The sequence below is a fragment of the Chelonoidis abingdonii genome, chromosome 3, assembly GCF_003597395.2.
Source record: "Chelonoidis abingdonii isolate Lonesome George chromosome 3, CheloAbing_2.0, whole genome shotgun sequence".
Lineage (NCBI taxonomy): Eukaryota > Metazoa > Chordata > Testudines > Testudinidae > Chelonoidis > Chelonoidis abingdonii.
The window spans coordinates 164,746,506-164,762,510 of NC_133771.1; the positions used below are offsets into that span (position 1 = coordinate 164,746,506).

A 16,005-nucleotide genomic window follows, 5' to 3' on the forward strand; every position below is an offset into this window, starting at 1 on the left:
TGCAGATCCCAGCATGCAGTGCTGCATTTTGAGCAAAATCACTGTTTAGTTTGCCTTAAAAACAAGATTTGGACTATTAAACATTTAACCCAATGGTAGATGCCTTGCCCTCTTAATTTGACATGATTGCATCAGTGGCTCTACAGAGAGAGTGAAGGGAGAAAGCAGCTGTGAAGAGTGATTCATTCTGGGCTCTGTAGTTTCAGAGGCTGCACTTTTTTTGCAAATTTGCAGCCCTCTGGTGCTTGGCAAGTTGCTAATGCTACCAACAGTTGAGGAAAGTTTGTGTGTCCCTATGAGAAGGTTCTTGAATTGTGATTTGAAACCCTGTCTATACTGAGTATTGGATCCAGGTTGTTAACTTCGAAGAGAATTGTACAGGTCTCTCGCAACTTACGCGCACTTAACATGCACAATTTCAACTTTATGCTGAAAGACCTGGAGTCCCGGAGGGGGCGTGGCCTCAAGATTTAAAGGTCCTGGGGCACCAGCTGTGACTGGGAGTCCCAGGGCCTTTAAATCACTCAGAGAGCTCCCAGCTGCAGAGGTGGCTGGTAGCCCCTGGGGCAAATTAAAGGGCCCAAGGCTCCAGCCACCATGGAGCTTCAGGACCTTTAAATGCCCCCCCCCATCCCACCGCCGGAGCTGCGAGCAGGATTTAAAGGGCTCCTCCGGGCTCCCTACCAGGGCGGGAAGCCTGGCGGAGCCCTTTAAATCCCGCCCACAGCTCCGGCAGGGGTGGGGGCATCTAACGGGCTCCACTAGGCTTCCCGCTGCGGCGGGGAGCCCGGTGGAGTCCTTTAAATGCCCCCACCACCCCCCGTCCCGCTGGCCGGAGCTGTGGGCGGAATTTAAAGGACTTCGGGGTTCTGACTATACATGGTTTTCGCTTTACGTGATAACCGTGGAACAGAACCCTCGCCTAAGATGTGACAGACCTGTATAATCATGTTTCTAAATTTCAGTTCTGTGCGTACATGCACCAAAATTTTCAAACCTTGTTGCCTAAAATGGCTTGATTTTCAGGGGTGCTGTGTCTGCAGCTCCCATTTACTTGCATGAAATTTGTGTGCTCAGTACCTCTAAAAATCAGGCCACTAAAGAGCTGAAACTTTGTGTCCAAGATTAAAATTTGGTCAAATTCTATGATGTAAAGCTTTAACTTTTTTAAAAAGCCAATATATTTCATTGTATTTAGCAGCACAAACGCATCAAAATCCTGAGAACATGGGCTCTATCTATCATATACTCAGGGCATAAGAGAATACTAGTTAATTAAAACTTCTTTCCCTCTCTGATTAAAAATGTCTAATTTCGTCATGCCTCCGTGTTCTGTACAAGGTTCTCTGTTTAATATATTTGTGACTTGGAAAGGGGAGTGAGTAGTGAGGTAGTAAAATTTGCAGATGTCAGTTATATAGGTTAGTCAGGACCAGAGCAGACTGAGAGGAACTTTATAGAGATCAAAAAAGCTAGGTGAATGGGCAACATGACAAACAATATTCAGTTTCCATAAATGCAAAGTAATACACGTTCAAGAGAGAATTTTTCAAGGCCAGGTCTACGCTACAGGCCTATGTCGATATAAGTACATCGCTCAGCGGTGTGAAAAATCCACACGCTGAGTGACGTAGTTATACTGACCGTAATTCCTATGTGTAGACAACGCTATGTTGATAGGAGAGCTTCTCCCATAGACATAGCTATCCTCTCTTAGGGAGGTGGATCAACTATGGTGATGGGAGAGCATCTTCAGTTAAGCACTACAGCTTCGCAGCTACACCAATGCAGTGTTTTCAGTGTGGACCTGCCATGACACTTTACAGGGTTCTAAAGTAACTGTTAACTCAGCCGCTGTATATGAAGACCTCTGCTTCCTGTGCAGCTGTGGTGAAAAAGCAAACCATGTTGGGATGCACGAGGAATGGGGTGGTGAATAATAGAGAATATTATTATGCCTTTGTATAAGTCAGTGATACAGCCTCGTTGCGTATGCCATGGGCAGTACTGGGCACCTATTTCAAAAAGGATAGTCTAGAAGTAGGAGGATTTAGAGAACGGTGATGAGAATGATCAAAGGCCTGGAAAAATCTTTTGTATGAAGAGACTGAAAAGACTGAGATTTCTCATCTTACAAAGGAGGCAAATAAGAGGGAACATCATAAAAGTGTGTAACATGATACAGAGAAGGTAGGTCAGGAGTTTGTTCTCCCTGTTTCGTAACCCAAGAATAAGGTGACTTTCAGTAAAATGGGAAATTCAAAACCAGTGAAAGGAAATATTTGGTTATATACCATGTAATTAAACTGCGGAACTCATGGCTTCAGGAAGTTGATGCAAATAATTTTAAGGGGGCGGGGAAAGGGATTGAACATATATATATTGATATCAAGAATATCCAGAGGTGTCAAACATTTTGTGGAAAAGATATTAACCTCATCCTTCAGGGTTTAAGCCAGTCTGTAACTATTAGAGATCAGGATGAGACCTAATGGGTTGGGGCAAATTATCCCATGTCTGCCTATTGCCGGGTTCTTTCACTTTTCTCTTGAAACATCTGGTGCTGGCCACAGTTGGAGACAGGATATTGGACTAAATGGACCATGTGTCTGATCAAATTCCTATTTAATTCCTGTAGAAAAGGAAGAAAGTACAAATCCACTCAGAACTAACCCATGTAATAATCCTAAAGTGTTACCAGTTAAACCTGCTATTGTCTCAGTGTTCCATCTTGCAATGTTCTCTGTCCTCCCCTGAATCTGGCCAGTCAGTTATACTTTCCCTATCTGATTGAGTACAGGTTGTCCGGGGAATTGGAGGCAGATCTAGTATCACAATGTATGTTCTCCTTTTGTACAGAACTCTTGTCTTCACCACAAAGCATTGACATAGGACTAGTTTGGCACTCTGTCCTTGATGCCTTCTGTGTTGGAGGATTGTTGGGACTGTGTGTGTTTACTTGGAAGACCAAACCCTTTTTTCTGGCCTCAAAATCTGAAAAATGCAATATTCTGGCTTTTTAGCGCTTCCTTCTGGTTCATCAGACTTCAAATGGTGACTCATGGTGTGCCTTGCAAGGCAGCTCTTGATTTAACACTTTAAATGGGGTTTTCAAGCAGTCAGTAGAAACTAACAAGCTGGCCTCTTGCTAATACTTTTCTCAACTGGCATATTTTAGATGGGAGAAATCTCAGTTGCATTATTTCCTAGCTTTGTCCCATCTGTATTAATTAGTTGGCACAAGGAATTGAGTTCACTGTGTTTGAGGCCAGTTAAAAATAGTGAACTTGCTGATACCTCCAGCCATTTGTAATCTTCATACTCTGCTCCCAACAATTTAGGCAACAAATAATGGCAGCACTGAACTCCCAGACTGCTGTTCAGTTCCAGCAATATGCAGCCCAGCAGTATCCAGGCAACTATGAACAGCAGCAGATTCTAATTCGCCAGCTTCAAGAACAGCACTATCAACAGTACATGCAGCAGTTGTATCAAGTCCAGCTTGCACAGCAACAGGTATAGTAGAATATTTGAGATATACAGGGTCATTGGTATCCCTGATCCAACCTTTCTATCAGAGGTGCTAATGCACTTTTGTTATCCTGGGTCAAAGAGGTAGTGACTCTTAAAGTTTAAAAAGTGGCGTTTGGTTGGCTGACACTGTATCCGATTCAAATACCGGAGCTTCTTTGTTAATCTCTTCCTGTAGTTTTCTAAAACAGCCATTGACTAAGAATATTCTAAATAGACAGTTTAACCTTTGACTTCTCTGAAGTGACTTTGCCAATCACTTAATCCTTGTTAGAGTTCTTGGAGGTCAAATGTTAAGCACTCTGCAATAATGTGTGTACTTCAATAGTTTAATGTGCCCGTATCAATGTTATCTGGGCTCAGAGGGCAACAAATATGCAGAAATTCTGGAAATGTAAGACATTAATTCAGACCCATTCATAGGAAAGTCTTTTAAGGAATTAGAAGTCAGATCACATCTGTTGCTAGCCATCTCTTGTTTTTCTTTGCTTTTCATAAAGGCTGGTACCATATAAATCTGATCTCTTGATGAGCATAAATATAAATCTCCTCTTCCCACCAATTCTATAATTGGTTGGATTTCCAATTTTTCTTCAGGAATAAACCTTCCTTGCTAAATCCAAAAGACTTCCCCACTGGCTAACTCCAAATGTAACTATAAATTACTACATGGTACAATTCTCCCTCTCTTTCGGTGAATTAAATCATTTGCAAAGGGTCCACACACAATCTATCTACCACTTACGTCCCATTGAGACCTCTTTTGAAGCTGGTAAAGTGCTTAGGCTTTGTTCTGTATGCAATGCATCCTCAGTCTGTGCCTTGGAATGCCATTTTTCTGGCTTGCTTTCCATAGCTGCTGTCTACTTTAGTTCTGTGGGCTTCTTTTGCTCTTAGTCTCAAATTCACACAGATTTGATATTGTAAACCCATAAACTGGCGGGGGATTTAATATAGCCCTCAAGTACTACTTCTGCTTTTAAAAAGTTGACTAGATTTCAAGAGAGACCCTTTCAACCGGCTAAATATTGAAGGCCACTAAATATGTAAATATGATAAATTCTGTGTATGCCTTTTCTAAAAACAATTTTTTTGGTGAGCAGAATTACTATAGTGATTACTAAAAAGAGCAGGAGTACTTGTGGCACCTCAGAGACTAACACATTTTTTTTGAGCACAAGCTTTTGAGGACTAAAGCCCACTTCATCATTTCTCCAATTAGCTGTGAAAACAAATTCCACTAGCTGTCTCCAGTCAATTTGAAAATGGTCAATGTTTTCAATTGAAATCTTTTTTCAGCATCTGGAACCAAATGGCCTGACTTCAAAATGCCTGACTCCATATAACTCACTGATTGCAATGGGAGCTGTGTATGTTCGGCACGTCTAAAAATCAGGCCACTTGATGTAAATGCTTAATTTTAGGTCTCCAGATTGGAAAAATGTCGGTCTACATTCTGAAATGTTAATTGGTTAAGATGTTTTGATAGTGAAGGAAAAACTCCCAAGATGACTACTTTGTTTTTACTGAGCTTGGTGTCTCTCTAACTGTAGGCAGCCTTACAAAACCAGCAGGAGGCAGCAGCAGCAGGGGCTTCTATGACTACCATGCCAAAGGTGAATGCAGCTGTCTCAGGAGAGAGCCCATCTATTAACGGACAAGCCAATGCTCATACAGACAGCCCGGAAAAAGAGTTGGAGCCAGATGCGCTGGAAGAAGCACTAGAGAATGGACCAAAAGGTATGACTAAGACTAGATTCCTTAATTTAAACAAGAAACCAGAGACTTTTGTTAGAGCCTAGTTCTTTGAGTGTTGGTGCCTATGTGTATTCCCCTGTGGGTACACGTGTGCTATGTGCACCTGATGTTAGAGAATTCCTGTAAGCAGCATCCATTGGTCTGCACATGCACCCTTGCTCTCCTCGTGCCTCAGACTGAGAGCATAAAAGGCAGAGCAGACCGACCACCTCTTCCAGTTCCTTCTTACCACCGCATAGCCTGGGTCAGAACCTCCCAGGTCCAGAGCTGCTGCTTTGTCATTATTCTTGGATCTGTAAATATTTCAAGTTTGCCTTCAGTGACTTTTGTACATAGTTTTTAATACTTTTAGAAAGTTTATACTTCAAGAGTTTTTTTAGTTTGATATGTTCCCTGCCTTGGGGAAACTTCCTGTGTATCCCATTACAGGTATTGGACTATTCCCAGAACTCTGGGCTTCAAACACTGTTTCCTGCCCACATTCTTGTTGTCAGTGATGACCATCATGTTGCCTTTACTGCCTTAGCGAGGCACCCATCGTGGATAGGTGCAATATCTGCCTGCATCTCTATCCGTACATGCGAGGCAGAGTTCTGCTTAGGAGGCACCTCACAGAGAAGGCCACAATGAGGTCTGATGCTGGTGTTAGGGAATCCATTGTCAGCAGGCAGGACATGCTCTCACAAGCCTGAGAGCCGGTCTTCCTCTAACTGTGCTTCAGATGATCAATGCATCTCTGCTTAAATTGAGATTGGAGACCCTTTCTTGATCTTTACAGTCTCCACCACTTTTTTCATAAACTGATATTTCACATGGTCACATTGGCATCAATAATCTCGTTCCTGGAAAAGGACATTTGGTTTACAGCTCTTGATGTGAATGTTCACCCAAACACAGGCAGTTTCTCAGATTTGTGGTGGGTCCCAACCATTTCCAATATAGGGTGCTCCTATTCAGCCTTGCCTGCACCTCAGGGTCTTTACCAAAGTCAGCTGGAATGTCCTCACTGTCTTCTCTTATCTCAGTTATTTGCTTCTCATTGTGAGGACACAAGAGGCCTCATTAATGCTTCAGCACCTATCCTCTTTAGGAGTCAGTGGAAACTGGGAAAAAATCTATCCTCCCTCTGACATACACCATAGACTTTACAGGGGCGACCCTGGGTTCAGTCATGGCAAGAGTTTATCTGCCAATCGATAGGTTGTGCTCCATGAGTGACCTGACAGACCAGGTTATGCGCAACTCTTGAGCACCACTCAAAACTTGTATTTCCCTCCTGGGGTACATGGCTTCATGCACTTGTTATCCCATTCACCAGACTCTTCTTACATTGCCTACAGGCACAACTTCAAACAGCATGTTCACCAACCAAACACAACGCAAACATCTTAATGACAGTTCCTTCCAGAATAATGTCATCTCTAAACTGATGGAAGGGATCCCAGTCAAGTATGTGTGGGTGTTCTCTTCCTATACCCCACACTGGAAAAGACAGTCATTAGATGCCTCCCTCTTGAGATAGGAGTGGGGGCCCGTGTGGACAGCCAGACAGCATAGGGCAGTTGGATGCCCCAAGAAACCAGGATGTGCATCAATCTCTGGATCATCATTTAGTGCAAGAAGCGTGCAAGACCTTTCTGCAACTTATCCAGTCCCAGCATGTCCTCATAATGTCAGATAATATGGCAATTGTCTGTCTTTACATCAGCAAACTAGGAAAGGTAAGATCCATTTGTCGCTGTGTGTAAGCTATCACCCTATGGAACTGAGGTGTCAGGAATCAAATTACCTTGTTGGCAGCTTATCTTCTGGGAACTCAGAATGTGTTGGCAGACACCCTCACAGGCATTTTGCCACCGATCACAAGTCGGAGCTGAATGATTCAGTAGTGAACAGTATCGTCACTCAGTAGGGAAGTCCCACCTGGGATCTGTTTGCCTCCCAAACCAAATGGAAATGCAACATTTGCTGTTCCAAAGGTGTTCTAGAGCTACACAGTCAGGGCAATCGTCGTCTTCTCCTCTGGTCAGGGCATCTGGCTGTGAATTTTCTCCCTTACCACTCCTATGTTGAGTCCTATGGAAAATTCGACAGGACAGGGCACGCGTCAGCCTCATTGCCCCCATTAGCCCAGACAGTTTGGGTTCCCAAATTTCCTTACATCATCTCATTCTCTGATCAGCATCCTGTCCTTTCCTGCACTCTTGACCCAGGAGAAGAGCAAGATCAAGCATCCCAACCGATCTGATGGCTTGGATTTTGGATGGGCGTCAACCTAGAATGTTCTTCTCTGAAGTCATGCAAGCCATCCTTAGCAGCAGAAAAAAGTACACTAGGAAATGCTGTTGAGCCAAGGGGAAGTGTTTTCCCATATGGATACAGATGAAACACATATCTGAGTCAACAGATATTCCCCTTGTTTTGAGCTATTGTCTCACTCAAAACTGGGCTCTTGCTCAGTCCTATAAGAGTCTACTTGGCAGCATTCAGTGCATGCCATCCACCCTCAATGGTTACTCAGTTTTCACTCACCCATTGACTAACAGATTCTTGAAAGGCCCAATCAGAACCTTTCCACCAGTAAGGAAGCCTGTCCTTCACTGGGACTTGAACCTTGTTTTCGGCACTCTGAAATCACTAGAAACACCCTTCAGACCACTAGGAACATGTTCCATCTATCACCTATCAATAAAAATTATGTTCCTTTTGGCCATCACCTCAGCCAGAAGGGTGGTGGAACTCAGAGCCCTAATGGTGGATCCGCCATACTCTATGTGCATTAAGGACAAAGTCCTATCAGGACTACATCCGAAGTTCACTGCCAAGGTACTTTCGGAGTTCCCCTTAAGCCAGTCAATCAGCTGTGGTTTTCCATAATCACATACGTCTGAGGAGAAGACAGCATTCCGCTGACATTCAACAGGCCTTAGCTTTTTACCTACAAAGGACAAAACCAACTAGAAAATCTAAGGTTTTCTTTGCTATAGCAGAATGACTTTGAGGCCATGCTGTCTCTTCCCAGCGGATTTCTAAATGAATCTCAGGCTGTGTCCTACTCTGTTACTAGCTGTCACGTCTTTCTCTTCCTCCTGAGGTAAGGGCTCATTCTACAAGAGCACAAGCTACATCAGTGGCAGTGGTTCAGGAAGTGCCTATTCTGGATGTTTGCAAGGCAGCCACATGTAGTTCCAGCCACACATTCATGAGACATTATGCTCTGGTACAGGACTCCTCCATTGATGCATCCTTTGGGAAAGTCTGCTGCATGCATTCTCTCACCCTCCTCCTATTGAGTATTGCCCGACAGTCAACAACAGCAGAATGCACATAAGGGCCAGCAGTGGAAGAAAAATTACTTACTTTATAGTAACTGGAGGTTCTTTGAGATAGGTGGTCCCTATCTGAATTTCACATTCCTCTCTGCTGTGGATCATTCCTGGATTCATAGTAAAGAAGGGACTGGAGAGGCAGTTGGTCTGCTCCGCCCATTATCTCTTGGTCTGAGGCACAAGGAGAGGAAGGGCACATGCACAGACCAACGGACACTGCTTACAAGAATCCTCCAACTCAGGATGCATAGAGTGCATTCGCCTCTACAATGGAATACAGATAGGGACCGCACAGCTCAAAGAACTCCCAGTTCTATAAGGTAAGTGACTGATCTGTTGCTTCTCTCTCTCTCGTATTGCGATTGTGGCTCTGTAGTTAGCACTCCCTACTACCATGTCACAGGTAGATTTGGTTCTTGGGCCCACTCTCTCCCTTTCCCAGGGCAGAAGGGATTGGGTATAAAGGCAGTGTGCTCAGTTCCTATGAAAAAAGACGAATATGCAGCAACCCCAAAGAGCCCCATCCAGTCCTCTTCAGCTGAAGATAACTGACACACAAGACCATAGAGGGAAGAAATGTAAGGTAGAAGTTCTGTTGCAGAGCTTCTCTCTGTATAGGATAGATTGCACAAGTGGGTCTTAAGGGGGTAGGGGCCTGTTGGTTGAATGTGCCGGGGGGCATATTCTCATGGACACTAGGACCAAGTGTCTGAAGGGAGTGACTCTAAAGGAGTAACTTCTGTTCTCTTCTTTCTGCCTGCCGCTGTTGCTCTCTACATGATCCAGATCCATCCTCCTTCCAGCCAAACAGACTGCAGCTTCCAACTGTTCCCTGGGCTCACAGGGACAGCCCTGCTGTAAAAGTCTGTGGAGCTGGAGGAGGAAAACCAACTCACTACCAGCTTCCCTCCCCCACACCCCAGTTCTGTCTATCACTATTTCTGGCCTTATCAGTGGCACTTGCCACCTTCATCCAAAATCCTTGTAAGATTTGGGCAGGCCCTAGCAAGAAACTGGGGGGTGGGTTTTGGGTCCTATGTGAAAAATGTGGAGGAGTTCTACTGAGCACATATCAAATAAAACAGCTTGCATGTTTAGAAGTTACATTTCAAGGATTGTTTAAAGGGTTTATGTAACCATGTGTAGCTGTCATAGAAGCAGTGCCTTTTACTGAAATAGTAACCCATATTGTTCTGCACCGAAGTGATGATGTCTTTGAATGAAATTTTGTCTAAATAAAGATAGATAGTATTGTCAGTCAGCTGCAAATTGAATGAAATGCTCAGCCAGACTTAGTTCTAAGGGGCAGATTTTTCATATGTACAGTGTTACAATGCAGGCTTCATGATGTATTGCATGTGAGTTTGCTAGACCTCTGTTAAAAGGGCATTGTCCTGTAGTAGCATGAAAGCTCAATTTAGGAAGCAACCTGTAGACTTATCCTGCAGAGGCCGCGTGTTGCCATGTCTTACAGAAGTGACATGTTATTACACAACATTAAAATAGCTGTACTTTTAGAGGCAAGTCATTCACCTTCCATGCTTTTTCCCTCCGTTTTAGAATCTGTTCCAGTGATAGCAGCTCCATCCATGTGGACACGACCCCAGATAAAAGACTTCAAAGAGAAGATCCGACAAGATGCAGATTCTGTGATCACAGTAGGCCGAGGAGAAGTGGTTACAGTTAGAGTACCAACTCATGAAGAGGGGTCGTATCTCTTCTGGGAGTTTGCTACAGACAATTATGACATTGGTTTTGGGGTATATTTTGAATGGACAGACTCCCCTAACACTGCAGTCAGTGTGCATGTCAGCGAATCCAGTGATGATGAGGATGAAGATGAAGGTATATTTGCTTATTTTATATATGCTTTTAATGGTGTCTGGCCATTCTCTAATGTAAGGGTCTTTTTTTGTGTGTGTTTGTGCGCATGCGCGCACTCTGCACAGCTGGTATCCCTCTAAAAACGAAATCTATCCCTTCCAAATCTTAGTTAATAGTTGTTTCAAGTACCACATCTGCCTGGGGCCAGGCTAAGGCAGTCATGGCCCTAGTTGCATCCACATGTGTTGGTCCCCTCAACTCTTTGGCAGGGGCCACCCATATGGCTTAGGAAGGAGTCACTATTACTCCTTCTTCTGGCAGGATAGAGCCTCCCTCCTGTCCTGACCGCTGCTCCTTAAGCAGGCTGGGGAAACGCCCAGAGGAGAGAGGAATGTTCTTACCCATTCAAGCAAAAAGGTCCTGCCACCAGCACCCCAACAGAGCTGCAGTGGAGGCTGACAGCAAGGGTACTACACAATGCTTAGTGTGTAGGGGGTCCTCCCAGAGGAGTAGGGCTTTGAAAGTTAACACTTCATTGGAATAAATGAGGAGGTTAACACCTCTTAAGAACCATTTCTTCAGGCTGTCTGCAAACACCACTGCCGTGGTTAGACTTGGCTTACATTTCACCCACAAGGTCTGAAATACAACTATTTAAAGTGAAAACTTCAATTCTGGTGATTGTTTGGCTTCAGGAGTCATGGCTCTGTGCGTGTCTCTGTTGTGCTTATGCTTGGTCCTGTTGCCAGTTTTTATGGTTCTATTTTACTATCTTGTCCTCTTCTCTTTTGTGCGAAAGACACACCAAGGGAAAAAATGTTGCTGCTGTTAAATGCTCAGCTGATAAGCTGACTTTTTTTTCTCTAATCTGGGGGCTGTAAGAGAAGTGATTTAAAAAAAAAGTTCCTTAAACACTGTAGTGGTGCTCATGTAGACTGTGGGAGTTGGTATGCTCCATCTTGAACAAGGTGCTCAAACATTGCATGCGGGGGTGGAAGGATGATCTTGGTCTTGTGATCAAGGCAAAGAGGAGAGGCCTGGATTTTGTTTCTCATCCTGATACTTTGTCACCTTGAGCAAGTCACTTAACCACTCTCTTGACTTCCTAATCTGTAAAACATACCATCCTGGATATGGGTATTGAGAGGCAAAATTATTTCTGCACTGAGAGTTCCTTGATAGAAGGGGCTGTAAAGTGCAAAGCTTGTAATGCTGGGCTGATGCTGGGACCTGTGGGGCTGCATCTGCACATTGAAGGTCAACGGAAACCTTCGTTTTAGGACATGACCTTTAGGCTGTTGAATTTCCTAATATATGACTATGTGGTAGGCAAATCTGGACATCTCTGCTTCTGCTAGATACTAACCCAGATAACACTGGGTGCCAACTAGGGTAATAAGATAAGCCACTTCTAAGTGAAACACTCCTTCATGAAAAAAAAAAAAAAAAAAAAAAAAAAAAATCTTAAACCCAAAAGGTCACAATGCCAAGTGTCAGTTTGAGAAGTAGCTACACGGTATGGTGAAAGCATTCTTTGTAATTGATCTTTGGACATTGCTAAAGCTGATGGTTTCCTGCCTTTCCCTATTGGCATTGCGGGCCTTGTGTGCAATGATTTGAAACCTAGAAAAGGAGCCTTTTGTGCATGTTCACATAGCAGTAGAGGTTGGGTAGAGAGGCCCCTTTGAAAACTTCATCTGTAGATGATATGGCATGATTAAAACAGGTGATAGTGCAAGTGAGTTAAAGTAGCCTGATGTGAGGGAGAATGAGGAATACCACTCTTAAAAGTCAGAGATGGAAAAGACTTACTAGTTTGTCTTTCATTCTCCTGTCTCTGATGTATGAGTATTCTTCACTGTCTAGTCTCCAGTGCTTTGTCCAGTATCAAATGACTCAAGCAATGAAATACCCACTTCCACTATTCTATGTTAGACCAAAACTCAAGACGTGGTGGTGAAAGTCTCCATATATCTTTAATATTCCCCTAAAGGATGCAATTCCTGCCCTGCTGACACATTTTCCAGGAAGGAAATTAACCTCAATATCCTCTCTTCCAAGACTTGATGTTGCAATGACCCGGATGGCCAAAGGCTTGGACCCAGGTCCTTTCCTTCAGCCACCGGGGAGTCTGGCATGCCATTGCAGGGGCTTGTGACCCAACCATCTGTCCTCTGCCACCGAACTGCTAGGCCACCTTCGGGTGTGCTATATCCTGCCTGCAAAAATTGTGTATAGGGATTTTCTTGCAGGTGCACCACTGCTCTGCATAGACAAGTGAACAAAATGACCTGTGAATACTTTACAACTGAGTGAACCACATCTGGAAATGCCTCAGGCTATGACCTTAATTCAGCCAGCTGTGGTCTAGTCATTATGTTAGGCCACCCCACTTAATGGGTTGTCCTTCAGCTCACATGAATAACAGGAGGTCAGCCACCCTAACTGTTGTCAGGAATTCAACAGTTAGCTCAGCTAACCTTTATTTTACTGTGCCAACAGTTCCTGAGTCTTTTCATTATGTTCTCTTAGCTCTGATCTTGAGCAAAAGCAGCTCTCGAGAGAGGTAATGAAATAACTGGGATTTGAGATCCTCTGACAAGAAGCTGTAAAATTGCTTATGGTTCAACTCTGAGATGCTGAGCACCAGTTGTTCTCATTGACTTTAATGGAAGGTGTGGTGGCTCAGGACCTTTGAAAATCAGGCCCTGGCTCTGTTTATCATTTAACATTAGTGGATTCATAAAAAGTGCATGATTGATGAAGAAACCCATGATCAAACTGAACTAAAAGCTGGTTTTCCCCTTCTTAGCAATGTAATGTCACCACAAAGTACCACTCATTCATTTTTGTAAAATGGATAGAGACTAATTTCCAAGCTTCATTTTAGAAATCTTACCTCAGATCTTCTTCATGAATGCTTAGTTCCTCGGTCTCCCTCCTCCCCTCTAAAAAAAAAAAAAAATTAATTAATTAAAAAAAAAAAAGTTCCTAAATAGTTAAACATACTTCTTATTTCGTTACTGAAATAACTTTGATTTGTGTCTTCCTGGTCCCTGTTGGACTAGCAAAACAAAAAACAAGCCAAGAATTTTTTTATTCTTTATTTGCATAAAATCTCCCAGTATATTTAATGACTGATCTTTATTTTTCCACTACAGAAAACAGTGAAGAGAGAGCCAAAAAGAATGCCAGCAAGCCTCAGCTAGATGAAATAGTGCCTGTATACAGACGAGACTGTCACGAAGAAGTGTACGCTGGCAGCCACCAGTACCCAGGGAGAGGAGTTTACCTCCTTAAATTTGACAACTCCTACTCATTATGGAGATCAAAAACAGTTTACTACAGAGTTTATTATACTAGATAAAGATGTTGCAGTGTCGGAGGCTGGGGCTGTGCAGAAGACATCATTTTATTTGGAATTTTCTTCAAACATAATGGATCTTTTGAGTCTGTATTTTACCCTGTCTGGTGTATCTATACGGTTTGTGTGTGAACTTTAACATTAGAAGCTGGGATTTTTCTGCTGCACAATTGTAGTGAAGATCATGTTGGGCTTAGCACAGGATCTCTCAGCCCTTAATGGCATCAAGAGGTTAGCCAATGAAATCACGGGCTGCTAGTGCTTAGACTGAAGTCACACTAACTGCATATACGAAACCTCCAAACTGTTACACACACAAGCACATAGTGTCTGAACAGTTGTTGGTATGGTGTTGCCTAGTCTGTGTGCTTTGGGAATTTATGGTAATTTGTTATTAGAGGGGGTCTCATCGTTAATGGGCAGAATCAGATACGATTTGCAATGTAGCAAGTCTCTCCCTTAAACTGTATTCAGATGTCAGATTTTTACACTATTAAAACTTGAAACAAGTTGTCTCTCTTCTGTCGTCATGCAAGAGGTAACTTATTCCCTTTCCTAAAACAGTGTAGTGAATAAAAGATGAATGACATTTGTTTTCAGTGGGGCTGCATAGTCTAGATCAATACAACAGTACTGTAAAAATGGAGCCCCTTGTCTGACTTCAAAATTGGAAGATATACCCTGGATAGCAATTGAAAATGTATGTAACTAGTGACACACAGCAGAATCTGAGTGCCCCCTCCACCTACTGCAGGCCCTGGTGGGATTCTGGCACTGAACCAGGGGATGAATAAGTTCTTGTCTTGTTTGCTGACTTGCTGTACGGGTAGACTTCAAAATGAAATCAGTTTTCTGCACAACTCTCAGCTTTGTTTTGTGTTTTTTTGTAAACCCTAAATCTGCACATAGTGCATTTAAACAATTATCTGAATCATTTTGGTGAAGTGTAGGGATTAATGTTGCACTAATATTATGGAAATCACTGCCAGGAACAACCCATTTTAATTTAATCCGGGGGTACTTGTGTGCAAACCGTCCATGCTTTAATTCTAGTTTGTAATTGTTTTTCAGGGAAAAGCAATGTCCCTGCAGATCCTTAACTAGTTTAGCTTTAATCTCTCGTGCCATATTTCATAGATACTCTTGAAGCATTGTCATAGTTTGTGCTCTGAAAACAAATACCAATGGTTAACTGGTGCATATCTGCAGTAACAGTGCACTTTTCTATGGAGCTTTGCTTTGAAAGAGTGAGAGGGAGTTCAGGTATGCTAAAGGTGAACTGCGCATTCTGCATGGGTAATGCACTGGATTACTGTTGCATCTTTCTCAAATCACTTATTGCAGTAGGATTTCCATTGATTAGTTGCAGCTTGTACAGTTCCATAACCAACAGGGATGGTGGAGTTTGGGGGGGGGGAGTTGTTTTGAATCTGTGGTTTGTATGTACATGATTCACTCTTTTTCTCATACCAACTGTGGAGAGAAAAGCTATCGAATGCTTAACTTGTCTTGGCATTTGGTTCAGCAACACACTACCAGCTTATAGCTAGCTAGTGCTGCTCCAGCCAAAACACTTGTAAAATGTTCTGCTCATGTACATACAGTATATAGGCCATGGAGTTAGGAAGTACTTTGCTTTTTAAAAAAAACAACCTGTATTTAAAAATGTACAAAATAAAGGCAGGCACTAATATTTCTTCCAGTTTTTGATTTAGATTTTGTCCATACAAAAAAGTTTGACTTTTCTCTAAAAATATATATATAATTGTTCTTGGGAGCGCTGTATGTCGCTTAAAATGGCAGCATTTACTGTCGCGTGTTGGGTGTCAGAACTTTTCAGTTTCCGAACTTTTTTTATTGCCTCTGGCTGTTTAGTACAGTACAAGTGCGATTTAAAATACCTTGGAATAATATATTTAATCTTAATTAAAATACATTTATCTGTAACCCTGTTGGCTTTTTATTAACTTTACCACTGTAGATGGCTGTTCAAGTAGACATGGTAGTGTTTTTTTTAAATGCCCTTCCTGTCTATAAAGATTCACAGTATACAGCAACCTTTTCTTCCCTGTTCTTCAGTTCTGCTATACTTATACCCTGCCCTGTGCCTGCTAATAGTTATCAATTAAAAGCCACAAGGCTGTGTAGACAGTTTGCTTGAGGATGTGCATTGGAGAAGGTTAATGTCCCTCTGGGGTG

The 16,005-nt window shown here is 42.8% G+C and overlaps 1 protein-coding gene across 1 annotated transcript in view; it reads left to right on the forward strand.

The window, feature by feature from the left end:
• Nucleotides 1–15,753, forward strand: part of ACBD3 (acyl-CoA binding domain containing 3) — a 40,211-nt gene extending 24,458 nt beyond the window's left edge. The window contains exons 5-8 of the mRNA XM_032766503.2: nt 3,342–3,516; nt 5,085–5,271; nt 10,179–10,463; nt 13,604–15,753. Of these exons, the coding sequence (XP_032622394.1) occupies nt 3,342–3,516; nt 5,085–5,271; nt 10,179–10,463; nt 13,604–13,809 (853 nt within the window). The 3' untranslated portion in view covers nt 13,810–15,753. The remainder of the gene's footprint in view (nt 1–3,341; nt 3,517–5,084; nt 5,272–10,178; nt 10,464–13,603) is intronic.
• Nucleotides 15,754–16,005: the final 252 nt, after the last annotated feature.